Source organism: Ursus americanus, chromosome 30, assembly GCF_024610735.1.
Source record: "Ursus americanus isolate L20-20 chromosome 30, mUrsAme1.1.p, whole genome shotgun sequence".
Lineage (NCBI taxonomy): Eukaryota > Metazoa > Chordata > Mammalia > Carnivora > Ursidae > Ursus > Ursus americanus.
Window position 1 is genome coordinate 18273443 of NC_142156.1, and position 20473 is coordinate 18293915.

At 52.0% G+C, this 20473-nt stretch overlaps 2 protein-coding genes across 3 annotated transcripts in view; one reads left to right on the forward strand and one right to left on the reverse strand.

The window, feature by feature from the left end:
- Window positions 1–1811: 1811 nt before the first annotated feature.
- On the reverse strand, window positions 1812–12122 carry HPD (4-hydroxyphenylpyruvate dioxygenase). The gene is made up of 14 exons (XM_045777585.2): window positions 11948–12122; window positions 11803–11829; window positions 11115–11177; window positions 10691–10795; window positions 10088–10130; window positions 9821–9903; window positions 8793–8882; window positions 7358–7461; window positions 6636–6713; window positions 5954–6116; window positions 5751–5822; window positions 4235–4357; window positions 2258–2374; window positions 1812–2160 (listed from the first exon to the last, which is right to left on the reverse strand). The coding sequence occupies exons 1-14, from the start codon at window positions 11948–11950 to the stop codon at window positions 2050–2052; spliced, it is 1182 nt and encodes a 393-aa protein (XP_045633541.1). The 5' UTR covers window positions 11951–12122; the 3' UTR covers window positions 1812–2049.
- A 4255-nt stretch (window positions 12123–16377) lies between these two features.
- Window positions 16378–20473, forward strand: part of PSMD9 (proteasome 26S subunit, non-ATPase 9) — a 47619-nt gene continuing 43523 nt past the window's right edge. For both annotated transcript variants that reach the window (XM_045777597.2, XM_087857389.1), the window contains exon 1: window positions 16378–18328. The gene's annotated coding sequence lies outside the window, so the exon portion shown is untranslated. The remainder of the gene's footprint in view (window positions 18329–20473) is intronic.

The window sequence follows — 20473 nt, forward strand, 5'->3', positions numbered from 1 at the left end:
GTTTCCTTCATCTTCCCTCTTGAACCCTCTCCTCCTGCCGTAATTTCTACCTTGGTCAATGGCACTTCTATTCCTCCCCTCCACCCACCACTGCTGTGGCTGGTTATCTAAATTCAAACCCCAGAAACCCCGAACTTCTCCTTTTCCCTCCACTACCAAATTAGACTGTTCTCCTTCTCCCTTATTCTTCAAATCTATCTACCTCTCCCTCTGCCCCCTCAGTCCCATAGGACAAATCCTGTCTTCTCTGGTCCTGCTGTGGGGGCCAAAAAGGGAGCCTTAATTTGGGCCATCTGCATGTAGACCAGATGGGTGGGGTGGGGAGGAGGAAGTGCCAGTCAGACTCCGGCAAGACCCCTCACCCAGACCCCTCTCCCAAAATAACAAGAGCAAACACAGAGCACTGGCGCTGCACCAGCCACGGTTCTAGACATGTGCTATTAAACGTGCAGCAGGAGGTAGGTGTTGTTACCATCCCCATTTACCAGATAAGGAAAATCGAGGCACTGAGACGTCAAGTAGCTTGCCCAAGGTCACACAGCTAGCAAGTAGCTGATCTGGGGTGTGAACCCAGGCAATCTTGCTCCCTAGTCTGTGCTCAGCTAATGAGAACCTGCTCTGCCCATGTCCCATCTAAGGAGGCTCCCACCACTTGGCACCAGATGATTGTTACTGCATAGGAAGACAAGCCCAGAACTGCCTGATTGTTCCAAGAAGAACCGGAATCCTAGAATTTGTATGTGAAATATCCCAACTTTCTGAAATGATGACTCAAATTTGTTTAAGACTATACAGACTAAATAAAATACATCTGTGAGCCAGATTTGGCCCATGAGCCACCAGTTTGGAACCTTTTGCAATACAGAATTTCTCTGCTTTGCATAAGCCATGGAAAAATGGAGGGAGGGCATTTTTAACTGGGGTTTTCATTGTTCCTCTGGCTTCTCACTACTGTTCTTTTCATTTCTGAAGTTCATGATTCCAGAAGCCCTGACTTCTATAATGGGTGGTGGTGGTGGGAGAATCCCCCAGTTCCCCTATTGTTCCAACTTAGATTTTTTCCTTATGCTCAGATCCGCCTGCTCCCGGTTCTGATCTGACTCACCCACAGGAAGGGCTGGTATCAGAAGCAGAAGAGACCCAATTTGCCCCCAATTCCTTTCTCCAGTTTTTAAAACCCAAGGGCAGAAGCTGAGGGGCTCAGAGCCCCGACCCCCCACCTGCTCTACTTCTGAGGCCAGGAACCATGTCCCTAGGTTGCTGAGCAGGCATGTGCCCCGAGGTCCCTTGGCTAACACCTTCTCCTCTCCGAAGTCCAGAAGTTTGGGCGCAGGGCAGCAAATTGGGGAGAGCTCATCTTTAGACATCCATCATAAAGCCATCAGACGGGATGCTGTCAAGCGCGCTTTCACCTCAAGGCCTACTACCCTTCCTGGGTATGTTCTTTCCCCAGGTTTTTCCGTGGCTGGTTCCCAAATGTCTCTCCAGAGGGGCTTTCTCTCGACCGAAATTAGCATCCCTCCCAGTTTTACCTTTACACAATCTTATCATCACCGCTTTATCTTCATAACACTCTGCGAAATGACACTGTCTTCCCCTCTAGCGTGTCAGCCCTCTGCACCCCTTGGTTCCAGAATTCTCCCTGACCCACGCGGTCCCACTTAGCAAAACGCTTGCACCCCGCGCCTCCTGGGCTTCCGCAGGGCTCCCAAGCCAGAACGCGGACGCCTCCTGCAGTACTGCGGCTCTGAGCTCCCTCTGCAGGCCAAAGGGCGTCACTGTCCCAGCCCGGCGCAAACACCAACAACCCCTCACAGGAGCCGGGTCCGCTTTATTCCGGAGGGCGGGAGCAGGGAGCGGCCCAACCGAGGGGGGCGTGGTCAGCGCCTGGGTGCACCGGGCTGGTGGGCGGGGTCTAAAGGGAGTGGCCAGTAAGGAGGGCTGGCAGTTCAGGGTCTGTAGGGTGGGCGTGTTCCAGGGCTGGGGGCGTGGCCCACCGTACGCCAGCGTGTGGGCGGGGCCTCGGTGGGACAGCTGCGCCCGCCCGGCCTACATGCCCCGCAGGACCCCGTTGGTCTCCAAGTTGGTGAGATTGCCCCTCAGGTCCTGCTCCTCCTCGAAAGCCTTGAACAGTGAGTTGAAGTTGCCGGCTCCAAAACCCTGGAGCGGGAGAGAGAAGAAGGTGAGCTGCGGGCCTAGAGAAAGCCAACCGTGCTACCCTGCCTGGCCTCGGGGTCTTGTTGGGGATAGCTGGTACCTGGTGATTGTGGCGCTGGATGACTTCCAGGAAGAGCGTGGGCCGATCCTGCATGGGCTTGGTGAAGATCTGCAATAGGTAGCCTTTCTCGTCGTAGTCTACCAGGATTTTCAGCTCCTAGGTAGTAGACAGGAGGCTGGGTTAGAGGGGCGGCTGGCCCACACTCCAACCTGGCACGGTGGAGTCTTTAGAAAGTCCGTGAGAGCTCCTGCACCCGAGAGCCAGAAAAAGACCCTATTCTCCCGCAGTTCCACACACCTCCAAATAGATCCCTAAATTTTCCTGTTACACCTGCGCGCCACAGTCCGTTTGTAAGCCACCATCAAGGCTGTCCTGGATCACCCCAGCGGCCTCTGCACAGGTCCCCCTGCTTCCCCCTTGCCTCCTTACAATCCATCCTCCCTACAGACACCCCAAGGGATCTTTTAAAAATCAGATCATGTCATTCTGTTTAAAATCTTCCAGTAGAAATCAGAACCCTCCTATGTTGCTGGTGGAATGTAAAACGGTAGCAGTCCCTGGGGAAAACTGGTGATTCCTCAAAAAGTTAAACGTAGGGTTACCTATAACCTGGCAGTTCCACTCCTAGGTATAAACCCAAGAGAATTAAAAACATAGGTCCACACAAAAACTTGTACACGAATGATTACAGCAGTATTACTCACAGTAATAGCCGTAAAGTGGACACAACCCAGTGTCCATCACCTGATGAATAGATAAGAAAAATGTGATATACCCACACAATGGACTACGATTCAGCCATAGAGAGGAAGGAAGCGCGACACCTGCTACAGCCTGGACGAGCCTTGCAAACTTGGTGCTCAGTGAGAGAAGCCAGACACTAAAGCTCCCGTAGTGCATGATCCCATTTATATGACATGTTCAGAATAGGCAAATCTATAGAGACGAAAGACAGATGAATGCTTGCCTAGGACTGTGGGGAGCGGGGGGAATGGAGGGACTGGGAGGTGATGAGGAGTGTGAGGTTTCTTTTTAGGGTGATGAAAATGTTCTAAAATTCATTTTGATGATAGCTGCACAACATAGTGAATAGCTAAAAACCACTGAATTGTGCACTTTATTTTTTTTTAATTTTTAAAAGATTTTATTTATTTGAGAGAGTGAGAGAGAGAAGGAGTGGGGGGAGGGGCAGAGGGAGAGGGAGAAGCAGACTCCCCGCTGAGCAGGGAGCCCCGCTGAGCAGCTGAGCAGGGAGCCTGACATGGGGCTCATCCCATCTCAGGACCCCAGGATCATGACCAGAATGGAAGGCAGACATTCAACTGACTGAGCCACCCAGGTGCCCTGAATTTAAAAGAGTGCCTTATATGTTATGTGACTTTTATATCGATAAAGCTGTTAAAAACAAAACACCCCAAAACCAAACCAAACAAAACCAACCAAACCCTCCAGTGGTGTCTGGCCACAGAAGAACAAAATCCAAACACCTAAAGAGCCTGTAAGAGGAATCAGCCTCTGCCTACCTCAGTGACCTAGGCCAGTCCTCAAACACTGCTTTCATCCATTCTTGCCTTCTTTCTGTTCCTCGGACACTTGGAGCTTGCTCCTGACTCACGACCTTTGTGCTTGCTCTTCCCTCCACCAGGACTGTCCTTCCCCTAGCCCTTCACACAGCCATCTCCCGCTTATTGTTCAGAGTTCACTGAAAAGTCACCTCCTCAGAGAGGCCCTCCCAGATCACCTCCGGTGAAGTAGCCCCAGATCACTCTGTCATTGCCTGTTTAACTTTCTGCACAGCACCAACTTTCTTTCCAATGGTGTTTGTGTTATTATTTATTTGCCTGTCATCCGTCTCCCCACCAGCCTGCAAGTCCCGTGATCACAGGGGCCTTCCTTTTTCCTTCTATGTCACAGTGCCTAATGCAGGGTAGAGGCTTAGATAGCATTTGTGAGGCGAGATGAAACTCAGGGCTCATTCTCCCCAGCTCAAACTCAAGGATCCTGCATTGGTCTCACCTCCAGGACATCAATGCTCTCCTTCACTCGGATCTTGGCCGACTTGAGCTTTTCCCGCAGCTGTTTGTAGTACGTTGATGGAACAGCCAAGAACTCCAGGCCTCTCTCTCTCAAGTGCCGAATCTGTCTCAGGGAAGGGTCAAGGTCAGTCTCCTTGTCTCTCCATGCTCAACACCCCTAGCCAGGAGAAGGCAGAGTCCCTATCCTCGTCGCCCCTGCCTGACAGGATGCACCCCAGGACCTCATGCCCTTCCACCCCTTGCCCTTGTGGGCCTGGTTAGAAGAACAGCAATCGCTAACATTTACGGAATGCTCGTTATGCGCCTGTCTCAAGCACTTGCCGTGTATTGCCTCATTATGTCCGTGCAGTCATTTTCTGAGGTATCTGGACAGTTATTATCCTCATTTCATAGCTGGGGAAACTGAGGCATCGAGAGATTAAGTATCTATTCTCAGCACAGAAGCTAGAGTGATTTTACTTAAAAATACAAGTCAAATCACATCACTCCTCTGCTTACACCACGGTGCTGTCTTGTCTCACAGTTCCATTCAAAGCCCTTACCATCTGCCCTCACTCCCACCTTCTGACCTCATCTGCGACGCTTTCTCCCTTGCTCATTCTGTTCCAGCCACACTAATGTCCTTGCTGTGCCTTCAGCCTTCCCCTGCCCTTCCTGTCGCTTCTGCTTGGGGCACTTTTCCCAGATGTCCACATGCTTCCCTCCTTCCAACTCTGCGTTCTCAGATGTCTGCTTCTCAATGTGGCCTTTTGCAACCGTCCTGTTTAAATGTGCAGTGTCCTTCACCCTCCCTCTCCCATTGCCCTGCTTGGTTTTCCTCCAGAGCACTCACACCATCTAACACATGTATTTTCCTTGTTTTGTTTTCTGCGTTCATTAGAGCAGAGATTATTGTTGGCTCATGTATCCCAAGTACCTAAAAGGGTGCTCGGCACATAGTAGGTGCTCAATACACATCTACTGAGAGGGTGAATGAGTGGATAAAAGGGCCAAGATCATGCAATGTGAATTCTTGGTTAGGCCAGGATGGAGTGGCACAGCCAGGCTCGTTTCCACTCTGATATACTGCCCCCTTAGGAATAGGCTGGTTCCACTGACTCAGCACATTTAACTTGGCTCAAAGGACCTAATCAATCTTGTAGCCTAATATCCTCATTTTCAAGGTGAGGCAGCTGAAGCCCAGGGAGGGGTTTGACTCCCCCGGGGACACACAGCAAGTCACTTGCAGAACTAGGACTAGAATCCAGGCTTCCTCTTACTTTGGCACCTGCTAGTTTTAAAGCCAGCAGTGTTTCTCTCTGCAGAGAAAGGGAACTCTCTGGGGTGGGAATGTGCCTGTGCTGGAGTGGCAGGAACCAGTAAGAGAGCCGGGTCAGCCATCTGCGCTGGTGAAGGGGGCCTAGGATCGCCACTACCACTCCTCCACCCCCCATTTTGCAGAGATCGGCTCTGGAGCTAGATGAGAGGTGAATTAGGAGCAGGAATGAGCTTCTCACCGCTGTGATGATGTCTTGGGTCTTGAGAGCAATGTGCTGGACCCCGGCGCCCCCATTGTAGTCCACATATTCCTGTTGGGGGGGGGAAGGCAAACATGGTCATTAGCTCCTGTCCGCACATTCCTGCCCCGCAAGAGCCTTCAGAGCCCTTCCCTGCCTTCTTCTTCCCCAGCCAGGCCCCTGGAGTCCAGGGAAGGCCTCACCTGGATCTGGGACTTCTTCTTCCCCAGAGCCGGCTCGTTAATGGGCATCTTGATAGACTCCTCGTAATTGGCCACCACGATGGAGCGCAGAGAGCTGTATTCCGTGTGCACCTGCGTGTCGTCCACAGACCAGAAGCGGTGGAACTGCAGATTCTTCAGGTACCTGTGGGGTGGCCGTAGGGAACTGCCAGGAACTGGTTCTTTGCCCCTCCTTCCACCTTCCAGAATTTGTTCCCTGAGCAGGCTCCAGAAAGCAACCACCATTCACATCATACCCATTGTACACCTGTACCTAGAGTCTGACAATTTTCCTCCAGGTGGACGTGAAGTGTCTTATAACAAGACCTGTGTGGTATGGCAAGGGTCCGGCAGAGAGAAGTGCTTCGAGAAGGGCACTGGCCTCTCATTTGCACAAGGGCTCTGTTTGGGGCAGCGACAGACTTCCTCCAGGTCTCCCTGGACTGTGACACCCTCTGTGGCAAGCTTCCCCAAGGGTCCTCAGAGGGAGGACTCGTGGGTCCCTTTGAGCCTAAAGACTCTGGTCTGCAGGGAACAGATGACTCAGGGACATCAGGCTAAGCTCCCTCACCATTGTGCTCTATTTCCCACTCTGGTGTCCCAGGAAAAGAACTGGGGAGCGGGCCTGTCTCCTCTGCAGCGAGGGGTTGGGCCACGGACTCACCACTCAGAGGCAGACACCATCTCCTGATCAGGCTGGTTTCCCACAATGTGGTCGATAATCTCGAGACTGCAGCTAGGCCTGGGGCGGGGGTGGGGGGGGGAGGAAGCCGTTAGGGGGTGAGGACAGGGCTACTTCCTAAATCTCCCCCTCCCCACAGTAACAGCTCACTGTGACATAGCGAGTATTAGAGGCACCTTGCTGGAGTTGACTTGCATGCTATTGCTAGCCCCATTTTACAGGTGGGAAACTGAGGCAGAGAGAAATAAAGTAACTACGGAGGTTAAATAGCCAGAAAATGACAGAGCCATAGGGCGCCTGGGGGGCTCAGTTGGTTATGCATCTGCCTTCACCTCAGGTCCTGATCCCGGGGTCGTGGGATCGAGCCCTGCATCGGGCTCCCTGCTCAGCGAAGAGTCTGCTTCTCCCTCTCTCGGCCCCTCCCCCTGGCTCATTCCCTCTCTCTCTCTCTGTCTCTCAAATAAATAAGTAAAATCTTAAGAAAAAAAAAATGACGGAACTGGGGTTCAAGCCCAGGCAGTTGGTTCCAGAGCCTAGGGGCTTAGCTTCTGTGCTGCCTCTTCAGGCCACCCTTGGGGACCCTCAGGAGTTCCCCAGCAGCCTCCCAGAGCATCTCAGAGATGCCCAGTCTGCGTGGAGTGTCAGGGCATTGCTCTCCACAACCCCCCCCTCAGGACTTTCTCCCCAGCCCAAGGGGCACTCACAGCTTGGAAAGTAGGGGGTCCACAGATGCTGGGGCCTCGAATCCAGGCAAGAACCGGCCGGTATAGTTCATCTTTTCCACCAGGGTGTGTGTGGTGTCTCCATACTATTGGTGGAAAACAGCCCAGCTTGGCCCCCGAGATTCCATCCCTGCCGAGACTAGGCCACGTCTCATGGTGCCCACACAGTTCCAACCCGGGTCTGACCCTAACGCTGTATGTGGTCTTGGGCAAGTCACTTTCCCTCTCTGAACTGAACTGCAATCTGTCATTTGTTCGGGGCTTTGACAGTCTGCCTGTCCCCGCGGGACCAGAATCTCTGTGAGGGCGGGGACCCTGTTTTGCTCATTATGGGATCCTCAGCATCTGGGGCACAGCCTGGCTCATTGTAGGTGCTCAATAAAAATGTACTAAGTGAGAATGATGAGGGCATGGGCTCAAATCATATCAATGGGTTCTGGGGCGCCTGGCTGGCTCCACCGGTGGGTGTGAGACCCTTGATCTCAGGGTTGTGAGTTCAAGCCCCATGCTGGGTGTAAAGATTACTCAAAAATAAAAACTTAAGGGGCGCCTGGGTGGTCCAGTTGGTTAAGCAACTGGCTCTTGATTTTGGTTCAGGTCATGATCTCAGGGTCGTGGGATCAAGCCCCATGTTGGGCTCCGTGCTCAGTGCAGAGTGTGCTTGAGATTCTCTCTCTGCCTCTCCCTCTGCCCCTCCCCCCCAATAAATAAATAAATAAATAAATAAATAAATAAGTAAGTAAATAAAATCTTTAAAAAATAAAATAAGGTCTTTTTAAAAAGGGTTTTTTTCAATCATCTTAACAATCTCTAAGTTGTATTTAACCTTGAGGATGTGGCACCTATGATCTTCTCTGTATGACAATGACACAGACTTGGGAATCTTTGCTGGGTGTCTGTGATATGCCAGGCACTGTTGTTCTAAATGGTGTGCGTGAATGATCTCATTTGAGCCTTGCAGTGACCCTGGATAGGGTCATAGTTGAAGAAACAGTTAAGTAGCATGTTGCAGGCCACACAGATGGTCCAGCTGCGGTCCTTGCTCATTTAAATGGAGTCCAAGAGAGGTGGTGTTTTGCCCAAAGTCGCACCGCTAGAGCAGGGTGGGGCTTCCCCAGACCCCACCTGCCCCCTTCTTCAAAGCCCCTGTCCTCAGTTTACATCCCTGTGCTGTCATTACCACCCCCCAACCCCCATCCACAGAGGAGGAAGGGAAGCACCAAGGGGGGACTGGTGGCTCCCGCCAGCCTCTGCACACCAGCCAAGCATTACAGGCAGTCAGACTGGAGGGAGAATGTCTGCGTCGAGGCACCAGGGTGGGATGGCATGAGAAGTCGGGGTGGGGATGGGTGTGGGGGATCCTGGCATCTCAGGGGAGCTGACAGCAGGAGGCATAGGGGCACTGAAGCAAACTCACCGTCTGCAACATGGCCAGTTTCACCTTCCCAAACTTATCTTGCTCTATCCAGGGCTCGCGCACGATTTTGGCGCCCTGTTCCCGGGCTTTCTGCAGAGAAGATGGGTCAGGGAGGCAGTAAGTGCTGGGCCCTCCTGGAGCCCTGGCTGGCTGCCTATGGTCCTGCCTCTCCTGGACTGCTCCCCGCCTCGTCCAGCCACAGGCTCCTCCAGCTTTCCCAGCCCCAGGCAAGAACAACAGCCAGCTTCCGCTGTTGCCCCTGACACCCATGCTTTGTGCCTGTTCGGCAGATAGGGAAACTGAGGCCCAGGCCCAGAGTTGGGGCTATGAGAGACAAACCAGGTGGGGGTGGGGGTGTGTCGCACCTCTACTAACTCACTCTGGCCCTTCCCCGTCTCCAGTCCTCAGCTTCCCCATCTGTAAACCAGGCAGTGGGATAAGAAGAGTCCGAGCTGGTACTGCTGAGCACCTGCTGAGTGTCAGACCCTCTGCAGGGCTTACATGCACGGCTCATGCATTTACGTAGCGAAACCTCACTGCATGGCTATGCCTTTCACATGTCAGGCATTGATGAAGCATTGACCAAACTCCTTCCTCATAGCAGCGTTACAGGAAAGGTACTGTTCTTGTCTCTGTTCTATAGGTGACAAGATCTATAGGCACAGAGAAGTGAAGTCACTGGCCCAAAGTCTCACAGAGAGTAATATTCAGACCTGGGCAGTCTGCCTCTGGCTTCTAAGCTGCTTCTTGAATACAGTGTTTGGTTCAGAGTCGTGCTCAAGAAGTGGTAATGATCTCATGGCCTCTGTGTCATACTCAGTGAGGTAGGTCCTGTGGTTGTCCCCATTTTACAGATGTGGAAACAGGCTCAGCAAGAGGGCACACAGCTCACAAGGGCCAGGGCATCCCTGGAACGTGGGTGTGCGTCACACCAGTGTCTGGGCTTGTCACTCCAACACGGCGGGTCCTCCAGCCTGACCGACAGGGCTCCCTGTGGCAGACAGAGGGCAGCCCAGGTGCGGGCTCACCTGCACGATGTAGTCACAATCTTCCACCTCAAACGCGATGTCCTTCACTCCGTCGCCATGTTTCACCAGGTGGTCGCCCATCTCTGTGACCGGTAGGGGAGGTCATGGCGCTGGAGGCATGGCTCCCTCACCTCTACAGTCAGCCTCGGGACTCCATCTCCTAGGCTGGGGGACCCTCGCTGAACCAGACCCACTCCCTTGTCCCTGAGCCCACCCCCACTACCGTGTCTTCGCTCCCTTTCATCCTGAACCCCTGGGCCTCCTCACCTTTGTTCCAGGGGTTGAGGGCAGATGAGAAGACAAACACAATCTAAGGCACAGAGGGGAGAGGAGGTGTAGCTGGCGGCTCGGACCGGCATGTGGAAGTGCACCCCTCCCTGCCTCCCCGCCCACCTGTGAGACACCCCAGTGGGGCAGTAGGCTCAGATCACCCCTCCCAGCCAGGAATGACTCCTTGGCTCTGCCTCAGTTTCCCCTCTGAGATGAGCTGTTGCTCAGGACCCCCATGGAAGAGAGCGCCAGGATTCCCAGGGATCGGGGCACTGGTCAGGCTTTCAGGTCTGATATCTGAGGCCTCTGTCAACTTCTCCCAACATCTGTGAGGGCAGCGTTAGGCCAGGCCGAGAAGAAGATGAAACTAAGGTCCCTGTGGTCTGTTATGCAAAGGTGCCAAAGGAGGAGCCAGTAGGGGTTCTCAGCTCATGCTCCTTTAGCCTCACCAGACATCCTGGGGAGAACCAGGTGGGCCTGGAGAAAGGGCCTCCCGGCCTACTTCACCCAGAGGCACCAGAGCCCTTAGGAGGCTCAGAGACCAGCAAGGGCAGAGAGGCTGGCCTCCTGGGCAAGTGGGGTCCTGGGGTACGGACTCACCTTGCCTTGCTTGATCACATGGCTGACTACCTCCCGGGAACCCGTCTCCAGGCCCTTGTAGGCTAGTGGTTCAAAGCCCATCTTGTTGCAGTAGAATGATGCAGCCTGAATCACAGAGTTGGAACCAGGTTCCTGAGGGCCAGCCTGGGGGATCCCCCCTCCCCCGCCCCGGCTGAAGCCTCCAGTCCCCGTCAGCCTGTCTGCCCTGTTGCCCCGGGTACAGAGTCCGTCCTGGGAAGAAAGGTGGCTCCCTGGCCCATTCTGACGTCAGATAAGTTTCCTGCTGGGGTCTGAGGCCCTGATTGCATAATTAGGATCTAAAGAGTGTCTGTATTTCTGGCCCTGATCCCCACACAGCGGCCAATCACAGGCCCAGCTGGGGACCCGCCCTCTGCCCACTCTAACACCTGGCCCCAGCTTTTACCTGCTTGGCGTTGCCAACCCAGAAGGTCACGGAGTGGAAATGGAGGAATCGGCCTCTCTCAGGCTGCAGGAGGGGAGAAGGGGAGGGGCTAAGTGTCTGGAAGCGGGTCTAGAAAACTGTGGCTGGAGAGGTGTCCCCTAACCACTTTCCTTGTCCCAGCCTTAATTCCAAAACTGAGAAACCAAATACCCTGCAGCCTTGCCAAGCCTCGAAAGAGGTTTCTCATGGAGAAATCGAGCTCCTGGGTATTTGGGATTGGAAAGCCCCCTCTGAGATTTCACAGAGGGGAACTGCTGTCTGCTACAGCAACACAGATTTAAGTTAGACCTTAGAAGGAACTTCCAGGATCACCTGGCTGGCTCAGTCAGTAGACCATGTGACTCTTGATTTCGGGGTTGTGAGTTTGAGCCCCACATTGTGGATAGAGATTACACATAAAAAAAAAATCTAGAAAGAACTCCTAGATGGGATGAAGAGATTAGCAGGAATTTAGGAAGAGGTGAAGTTTTTCTTTGGAGAGCCAGGTTGAGTCCAGCTCAAGTCTCAGGGGGCTGGGGGGTGGGCGCCGAGCAGAGGTGAACCTGAGTGTGCATCCAGGACGTTACATACCCACTGGAGTTCGTTTTCTGCTCTTTGCTGACACCCCAGTCTCCCGGGGCCCTGACCCCACGTTTCCCCTCCTGCTTACCTTTTTTCCTTTGTCACTGTAAGTCGTCTAAGGAGAAAGAAAAGGACAGACAGTAAGGCTTGGAAGCTCAGACACAAGGCGCTTCTGGAAGCCTCACTGCAGATCATCCCTGGGGAGGCTGCCGTGCCCCCAGGCAGGCACTTACCATGGTTGATCTCGGTCAGACTTCCTGCTCTGAGACTGGGACGAGAGGCCGGTGGAGTGCTGGACAGAAGTATTTAACACCAGCAGATCCCGCCCCTGGCCTCCTGGCCTTCCTAGGGGCGGGAGCTGATCCCACCCTGGAAGCTCCTAGGCTTGGGAGCCTCTGATCTGGCTGCAGCCTCAGTGGACAAGGTGATGTTGTCAGGCCTAGAGAAGGGGGATGACTCCCCAGGGCCGCTAGCCAGTGGGGCAGGGCCAAGGCAAAGAGCCAAGGGCACACTCCAGGACCCTGGGTTATGACTATAATCTCTACCCTCCCGAATCCAAAGTTCAGAAGTCAAGGCCAGACTGAGGGCAATGGTGGCCGCAGAATTCTCATTTAGGGAGAATTTGAGGGGGATTAGGGACTGGTCTCGAAGCCCTGTTTGCATGTGGTTTATAATTTGGTAAAAGGGTCATACTCCACAGTGGTTAGAGGCATGGGTATGGGGGTTTGAATCCTGGACCTGCTACATACTGTGTGACTGGAGAAAGTCACGGAACCTCTCTGAGCCTGTCTCCCCATGTGTAAAATGGAAGCAATAATAGTATGGTTGGGATTAAGTGAGCTGAAGCATAAGTCTTTGGAGTAGAGCCCGGCACACAGGAAAGGTCTCTGTTAATGTTGGTTATGATTATGTCTCTTTAGGACTTTGGGCAACTGATGGAGAACAGGGGGCCTTGGGGTTGTCACAGCCTAAGTAATGGGAAAGAGGTTACAGCCCTGCCCCCTGCCCCAGGTTGTCAGTATCTGCAGGGTGGTGGGAAGGGAGAGCAGATGGCTCTAGGAGGAATGCCAGGGCTCTCCCAGCAACCCCACACCCCAGTCCTCAGGTCTCACATTCCTAAAAGATGGAATGTTGACTGACTGCTGGCCAGCCATGGCATTCACCTGAGGGTTCCAGGACAACCCCTTGCCACTTGCTCTACCCCAATCCCCAGAAACTCTGTGGTTGAGCCATCTTGCCCTCTTTCCAGGGAACTGACTTTTCGACTATCGTCATTGCCTGGAAACTTTTTCCAGTCTCTGATGCTTACAGTCTTGGCCCATGACTGTGTTATGACCCCCTGCCCTCTTGCATCACCTGGGTTCCCAAAATGTCCTGCACCAGCCCTTTTTTTTAATACAGAAAAACAGATCAGTGTGTCTAGTAATGATTTCAAGGATCGTTCAGCCCAACATTGCCATATTTCAGATGAGAAAAAGTAACAAACAGCAAGAAAGTGCCTGAGGCCACTCTCTTCTTTCTTTCTTTCTTCCCTCCTATGCCTATCCCTCCCCACCAGGGAGCAGAGAGGGGCTTGTGCCAGGGAAGAGCCCCCCGCCCAGCTGCCTTCTCGCCTTCCTCAGCGAACCCTGCCAGGCCCCCGAGCCGCTCTCAAGTTGCCTTCTTCCTCAGGGAGCCCTGTAGGCCCTCCCCAGCCCTGAGTCTGAGGTTCAGCTAAGCTCTGCCACAGGCCAGCTTTAGCCAGCAACCCTGGAGGTGGGGCCCAGGACAGTTCGGGAACTTTCCCAGGCCGTGCAGTTAGCAAAAGGCATAGTAGAGCTGGAAAGTGAACTGGGTTATTCTGACTCCAAGACCACCCTTCTAATTACTGCACTGCCTTCTATGCACATCGAAGATGTGGATATTCCCACCGGCAGATGGGGAAACCGAAGCCCTGGAGAAGCGAACAGGTCTGCAGGTTTGCAGAGCTGGGAGGAAGAGAGACCCAAACTCTGGCCTATTTGCTTCTGAAGTTGGATCTCATTCCACCAGGCCAGACGACTTCTCCCAGCTTTTCTCTTCTGTTTTCTGGGCAAGTCTGGAGGCTGGCCAGGTGGTCCCACCTCCTTATTCTGCCCCTCCTGGGGGTGCCTTGCCAGCCTGCCCTCAATGTCCACCTCAGCCCCGTGGGTCTAGGTTTCCAATTGAGAAAACTGGCATGGAGGGGCGCCTGGATGGCTCAGTCGTTAAGAGTCTGCCTTCAGCTCAGGGCGTGATCCCGGTGTTCTGGGATTGAGCCCTGCATCAGGCTCCTCTGCTGGGAGCCTGCTTCTTCCTCTCCCACTCCCCCTGCTTGTGTTCCCTCTCTCGCTGGCTATCTCTCTGTCAAATAAATAAATAAAATCTTGAAAAAAAAAAAAAAAAAAGAAAGACAACTGGCATGGAGACTCCAGAGTGGAGCTCATAGGCCAGAAGCTTCCACGGGGGAGAAGAACTCGGTGCAGCCCTCTCAGCCTCCCAGGTAAAAAGGAACATCCTGTCCCCTTGTTTCACAGTGGCCAGCTCAAACTCCCACTCCTGGAGCATGGCCTGGCTGGTGTCCTAGGCACATAGTCAATGTTTACCGCAGCAAGGGAGCCAGTTATCAGCAGCCTCAGAGTGCTGAAGGCAAGTGTCTGCTCAGCTGACCAGGGCTTGTGGCTCCGTCCTACCCCCTGGACTTTGCTTCCAGAAACACTGCGGATCGCAGCACACTCTGGATACACTCCTGGGTGCCTCTTCCAGCTGCAGGCAGAAACTGGGGAGGAAGAACTTGCAGGGCCCAGTCTCTGGAGCCCCCGTGTTTCTTCCTAGATTCTCCTTCTCAGGCTGAGCGTGGTAGGATAACGTGTCCGCAGTGGCTGAGTATGGCTATCTCTGCTCTTTGCTCCTGAGTCGCCGCCTTCTGTCCTACCTGAGCTAGGAGCTGGGTTCCAGAGACCTTGTTCATGGCTCCCTCTCTTCAGTTGGGCCCTTATGACCCGTCCTCCCCTGCGCCCTGACTCTCAGAAAGGAGTGAACACCGCAGGCTTGAGGCTGCTGTTCACAGAAAGGCCTGCTCGCAAGGTTGCGCCTTAGCTGGCACTGAGAAGCTTGGATTTTGGGAAGGTCCCCACTGTCCCCAGAAATGACAAGAGTGGTTCCTTTGGTGTAAACTGTTTGTACCAGGCACGTGCTTTCCTTCCGGGAGTCTGGGATTTGGGTGCGTACTCTGCGGCAGGTGCCTGTGGGACCAGCCCCCAGTAAAAACCCAGGGGCCTGAGGCTCAGGCGAGGTTCCTTTGTAGACGACATTCCACAACCGCTTGCTGGAGGAGATTAGTGTATCCTAAGTGACCCCACTGGGAGAAGACCCTTGGCATCTTGTAGCTGCTTTCCTCTGAACCTCAGCCATGTGCCTTTTCCGTGGGCTGATTTTGCTCTGTGTCCTTCAGCTGTAATAGATCTTAGGCAGGAGTACGACCAGATGCTGGGTCCTGGGAGTCTTCCTGGCACACCCGGGGGTGGGATCGGGAACTCCTAACACCGTGCTGGCAGCAATAGGATTAGTTCGATGGATCCTGACTCACTGAAGTACGGTACAGGCATTGTCTGGGGGAAAGGAAGGATGAAGGGAACCTTTCAAAGAGATGCATATGAGATTCCTAGCCGTATAAGTACTGGTTATCTTCTTCCTTTGTGACCATGACCAAGGCGGCCCTGGCCCTCACCTTCTTTCTGAAGCCCTTGCTGAGCACTCGGAAGCTGCCCAGGGGTCATCGGGGTGGGGGTGGGGGCTGCATGGCCTCCCAGAATGGTCAGCCAACCTTTGGTGCCTGGGCGTCTGTGACGCTACCCGTAAGCCGCAGCTGAAGATGTTGTGAGAAGTAAAAATTACCGCTGGGATTCGACACTCAGTAGATGGTACCCCACGAGAGTTGAGCTGGATCCCTTGGCCTCTTTTGGCTGTGCTGGCTAAAATGAGGCATTGGGGGGGGCACCTGGGTGGCGCAGTCGCAGTCGCAGTCAGTTCAGCGTCTGACTCGGTTTCAACTCAGGTCATGATCTCAGGGTTGTGAGATCTCATGGGGCTCCATGCTCAGCAGGGAATCTGCTTGAGATTCTCGTTCTCCCTCTGCTGCTCCCCTGGCTCGTGTTCTCTCTCTCAAATAAATAAATAAATCTTAAATAAAAATTAAAAAATAAAACAATGGGGGGATCTCAGTGGGGGTGATGCCTTTGGTTTTTGCTCTGTCCTCGAGGCGAGAGGAGAAAGAGCCCAGACATTTCCAGTGGTGGGCTTTTGTTGGATCAAAAATGTCGAAAGTTTATATTATTCTCTCCTCCAAGTGGGAGGGAAAACGTTAAATCAGTTCTCAGAGCTGGGGCAAGGGTTTAGATAAATCAGAGGGGAAAGAAAATGTGTGCGGGGGGTGCTCCAGCTGCTGCTGCCCCCCTCCCCATAAAGGCTGAACTTAGTGCTAGGAGGTTAAGTAAATTTGCAATGAAGTTAAAGGAGAAGGAAGTTTTTAAATGCCTTTATATTTCATAGCTGTTATATTTATTAGATGTGTGGTTAAAATGGATGTAAAATGTCATGTGCCTATAATTTCATAAATGCCAGAGGGATCGTCCCAATTAGAGACACACACACACACACACACACACACACACACACACACACACACAAGTCACTGGGATGTAACTTTCTTGCATTTTGCCATGTGGGCAGCTTGGAATTTGAAATCTTTTGAGTATAGAAAACAATCTTCTGTAACTAATGAGTCTTACTATGAATTTTGCCTTTTGGATCTTCTGGGGGAGGGGAAGACAACTGAGAAAGAGAATCTCTAAGTGGAGATACACTTTGGAGACTTGAAAAAGCAGGTTTTTTGGTTGCTAATAAGCTCTTGTGAAATTGCCTGTCTGACAGGCATATTTTTGAGGACATCCACTCAGGCTCTAAGACCAACACGACAGAAAGGGTTAGGAAAGCTGTCCGGCTTGCCTGCTGCAGAAGCCTTCCCCCCTCAGCTTTATGGAGGTGAAACTGACAAATAAAAATAGCCTAACAAAAATTGCCTATAATTAAGGTATACAATGTGATCTTTTGATATATGTATATACATTGTGAAGTGTTTGCCACAATCAAGCTAATGAATGTATCCATCATCTTACATAGTTACCTTTTTTGCCACTGACTTTTGGAATCCTGAATTCACAGATCCCCTTCGCCTGGCTCCGCCTCCAAGCTGACACCTGCCATTTCAACCCCGTTACAATCTGTGTGGAGCTAAAATCAGGTGAAATCACTGTACTCCATGAGCTGGGCAGATTTGGGACACCCCTCTGTGGAGCAGACACTGAAAACACCACAGATGCTGCTGGACCCTCTGGTTGTTGCAGATTTCCGCCATGAAAAGTTTGCTTTCTGATGGCAAAAGTTAAAACCCAGCTGCTGATTGGCTATTTCTGGTGCAGACTCATTAGATTCCTAACTGTGATTCCTGGGCCAAAGCAGCAGGTTGGGTGAGGGCATGTCATGAGGGGCACAGCCCCTCCCACCCACTCCTGACAGATGGGGGACATCTCATGGCTGTGGGTTGTTGTATTTGAATTTTCCTTTAGCTGCAATTTCCATTAATGGACTGATTGTCTGACTCCTCCTTCCTCACTTTCTCTTGGTACATGCACCTTAATGGGGCCGTCTGCTAAATGCAGCTGTCTCCCCGAAAGACATTATCTTTTCTAGGGGGCTCACTAGATCCATGCTCAGGGTGAAAGGGGTAGAGAGTTATATAAACCCATTTTGAACATTTTTGACAAGCAGAATTTTGCCCTATTTCCTGAATCTAATGAGTCTTTCCGCATAAGTTGCATAAAAATTTTTTTTTCCTATGAAAATGCTTTGTCCTTCTTGTGTCGAACCCTTCCAGACAAAGGTCTGGGTGAGAGTAGGGGGTGACTGAAAAAGAATTAAAGTTTTAATTGCTGAATGGGACATACTGATTTTTTAAAAGATTTATTTATTTATTACTAAGAGAGAGAGAGCGTGAGCAGGACGGGCAGAGGGAGAGGGAGAGAGAATCTCAAGCAGACTCCATGCCAAGTGCAGAGTCTGACGCGGGGCTCAATCCTAGGACCCCAAGATCGTGACCCAAGTGGAAACCAAGAGTTAGCACTCAACCAACTGTGCCACCCAGGCTCCCAACACTGATTTTTTTAACAACAGAGAAAAACAAAACTCCAGTACTGGGAGGCTCAGGCGAGGAGAGGAGAGAGCATTACTGATCTTGGTTTTACAGAACTGTTCTGGAAGCTTTCCTTTCTTTCTGAAGGAGAACTCCCCTTGCTGCCTTCCCAAGCAGCTTCTAGGCTTTGAATTCAGATTCCGAGTCCAAGAGCCCGCCTGACAGACAGCAGGGTGTGGCCCAGCTACTGCACTTTCCGCGAACACGTCCAGATATCCGCACAACTCACCGACACGCAAAAGCAGTTTGGAACTGATGGCCTCCAGTGGCCCTTCGTAAGCCAAGAACTCAAGGGAATTATTTGGACCCCAGTGAGAACCCTAGGATGGGAATTCCCATCTAGGGGCCCTGACACCTAGACATTCAGGTAAGTACATGCCTGCTGGGGGTGGGGCAGTGCTAACAGTGTAAACTCTGTGTTTCCAGGGGGACCACGCGGGGCCCCTGGGATTGTACTTCTTGTGTGAGTCCCCCAAATATCATGGTATTCATTGCTTGTGCCCTGGGAGGTGTTCAGATCAGTTTCAACTGACTGGCCATAGTTGTGTTGGGCTTAATTGTTGCTGCCTCTGCTCAGGTAAAGAAAGAAACGTAAAGGGGAAGCCAGTTCCCTTTCTAAGAGAAACCTTTATGATTCGTGGCTTTCATTGTACCTGGCTGAGTCCAAGATCGCTGCAGGGCATAACTGAGCTCAGTGCTGCACACTCGTCTCACCCTGCTGCACGGGCTCCTACTGGTCATATTTTGCTTTAAAGATGCCTTGGCTGAGGGCAAAGGGAGTGTGCAGAAAAGAGTTAACTTAGCAGTTCTAGAAAGGTCTGCCTGTAAGTTTGGGCCTTGGCTAACGTCTGAAAGTGTGGATTTGGGGAGGGTTCCAGTGTTTCATTGGCTGGATCCGGCAGGGTTTGGTAACATCTGTCATCAGCCTGTTGACAAATCAAAGTGGGAGTCTTGGTTACGAGACAGAATACGAAAGTAGACGCCTGGAGAACAGAAGCTGGGAGATGTATTCTTTCATCTTTCAAAGGGGAAAGTTACACCATGCTCTCAAGATGATACCTCAAGAAACGGAAGTTGTAGAATTGTATTTAAGTGACAAAGAAACCAATTGCAACTGAACTAAAATGTGTTCTGTGGTAGCAGGGAGTGGAAGGGGGCAGTGGCACTGTGAGAAAATCTCGGTCCTTCATAATGAGACCTCAGTGGATGGGTGAGCCCAGAAAACAGACTAGAAACCCCCAGGGGGGGGCGCCTGGGTGGCTCAGCTGTTGAGCATCTGCCTTCAGCTCAGGTCATGATCCCAGGGTCCTAGGATCGAGCCCCGCATCAGGCTCACCACTCGGTGGGAAGCCTGCTTCTCCCTGTCACACTCCCCTTGCTTGTGTTCCCTCTCTCTCTGTCTCTGTCAAATAAATAAATAAAATCTTAAAAAAAAAAAAAGAAAGAAAGAAACCCCCAGGGGGTGTGGCCTCTAAGAAGAGAGAGGAGTTTCATAGGAGCCCTAAGGGGGGAGACCAGTTTCTTCCTTCCTCCCTTCCTTCCTTCCTTCCTTCCTTCCTTCCTTCCTTCCTTCCTTCCTTCCAAGATTTTTATTCATTTATTTGAGAGGGAACACAAGCCAGAGGGAGATCACGAGCAGGGGAAAGGGGCGGAGGGAGAAGCAGGCTCCCCGCTGAGCAGGGAGGCCGATGTGGGACTCAATCCCAGGACCCTGGGATCATGACCTCAGCCCAAGGCAGACATTTAACTGCTGAGCCACCCAGGCATCCTGAGACCGGTTTATTTCTTAAAGCCGTTTTAGAGGACAGTGACTATAGGGGTGACAGTGAGGGTTTCTGGGGTACTGGGAATGTTCTGGATCTGGATGCTTGTTACAAAGTGTGTTCACTTTGTCAGAATTCATTGAGAGGTGTGTACTTTCAGAAGAGATATTTCAATTAAAAAAACAATTTATTTTGTTGGGGGGCGCCCAGGTGGCTCCGTCAGATGAGCGTCCCACTCTTGGTTTCGGCTCCAATCATGATCTCATGGGTCGTGGGGTCGAGCCCCGCATTGGGCCCTGCAATCAGAGGGGGCTCTTCTTGAAGATTCTCTCCCTCTGCCCCTCCCCACTCATACGTATGTGCTGCTTCTCTCTCTCTCTCGACTAAATAAGTAAATCTGTTTAAAAAAAAGATTTATTCTTTTATTGTGGTACACTACACATAACAAAATTTACCACTAGTGACTTTTAGTACATTCACAGTGTTGCACAATCTGTATCTGCTTCCAGAACATTCCCACCCCCCCCACCCCAAATCCCACAACCCTCAGTTGTCACTCCTCAGTTCTCCCGCCCTCCTCCTGCCCTGGCAACCACGAATCTGCTTTCTGTCTCTGTAGATTTGCCTATTCTGGACATTTCATGAAAATGGAGTCATGTAACATGCAGCTGAGTGTCTGCCTTCTTTCACTGAGCATGATGTCTTCAAGGTTCATCCATGTTGCAGCACGTGTCATTCCTCTTCATGGC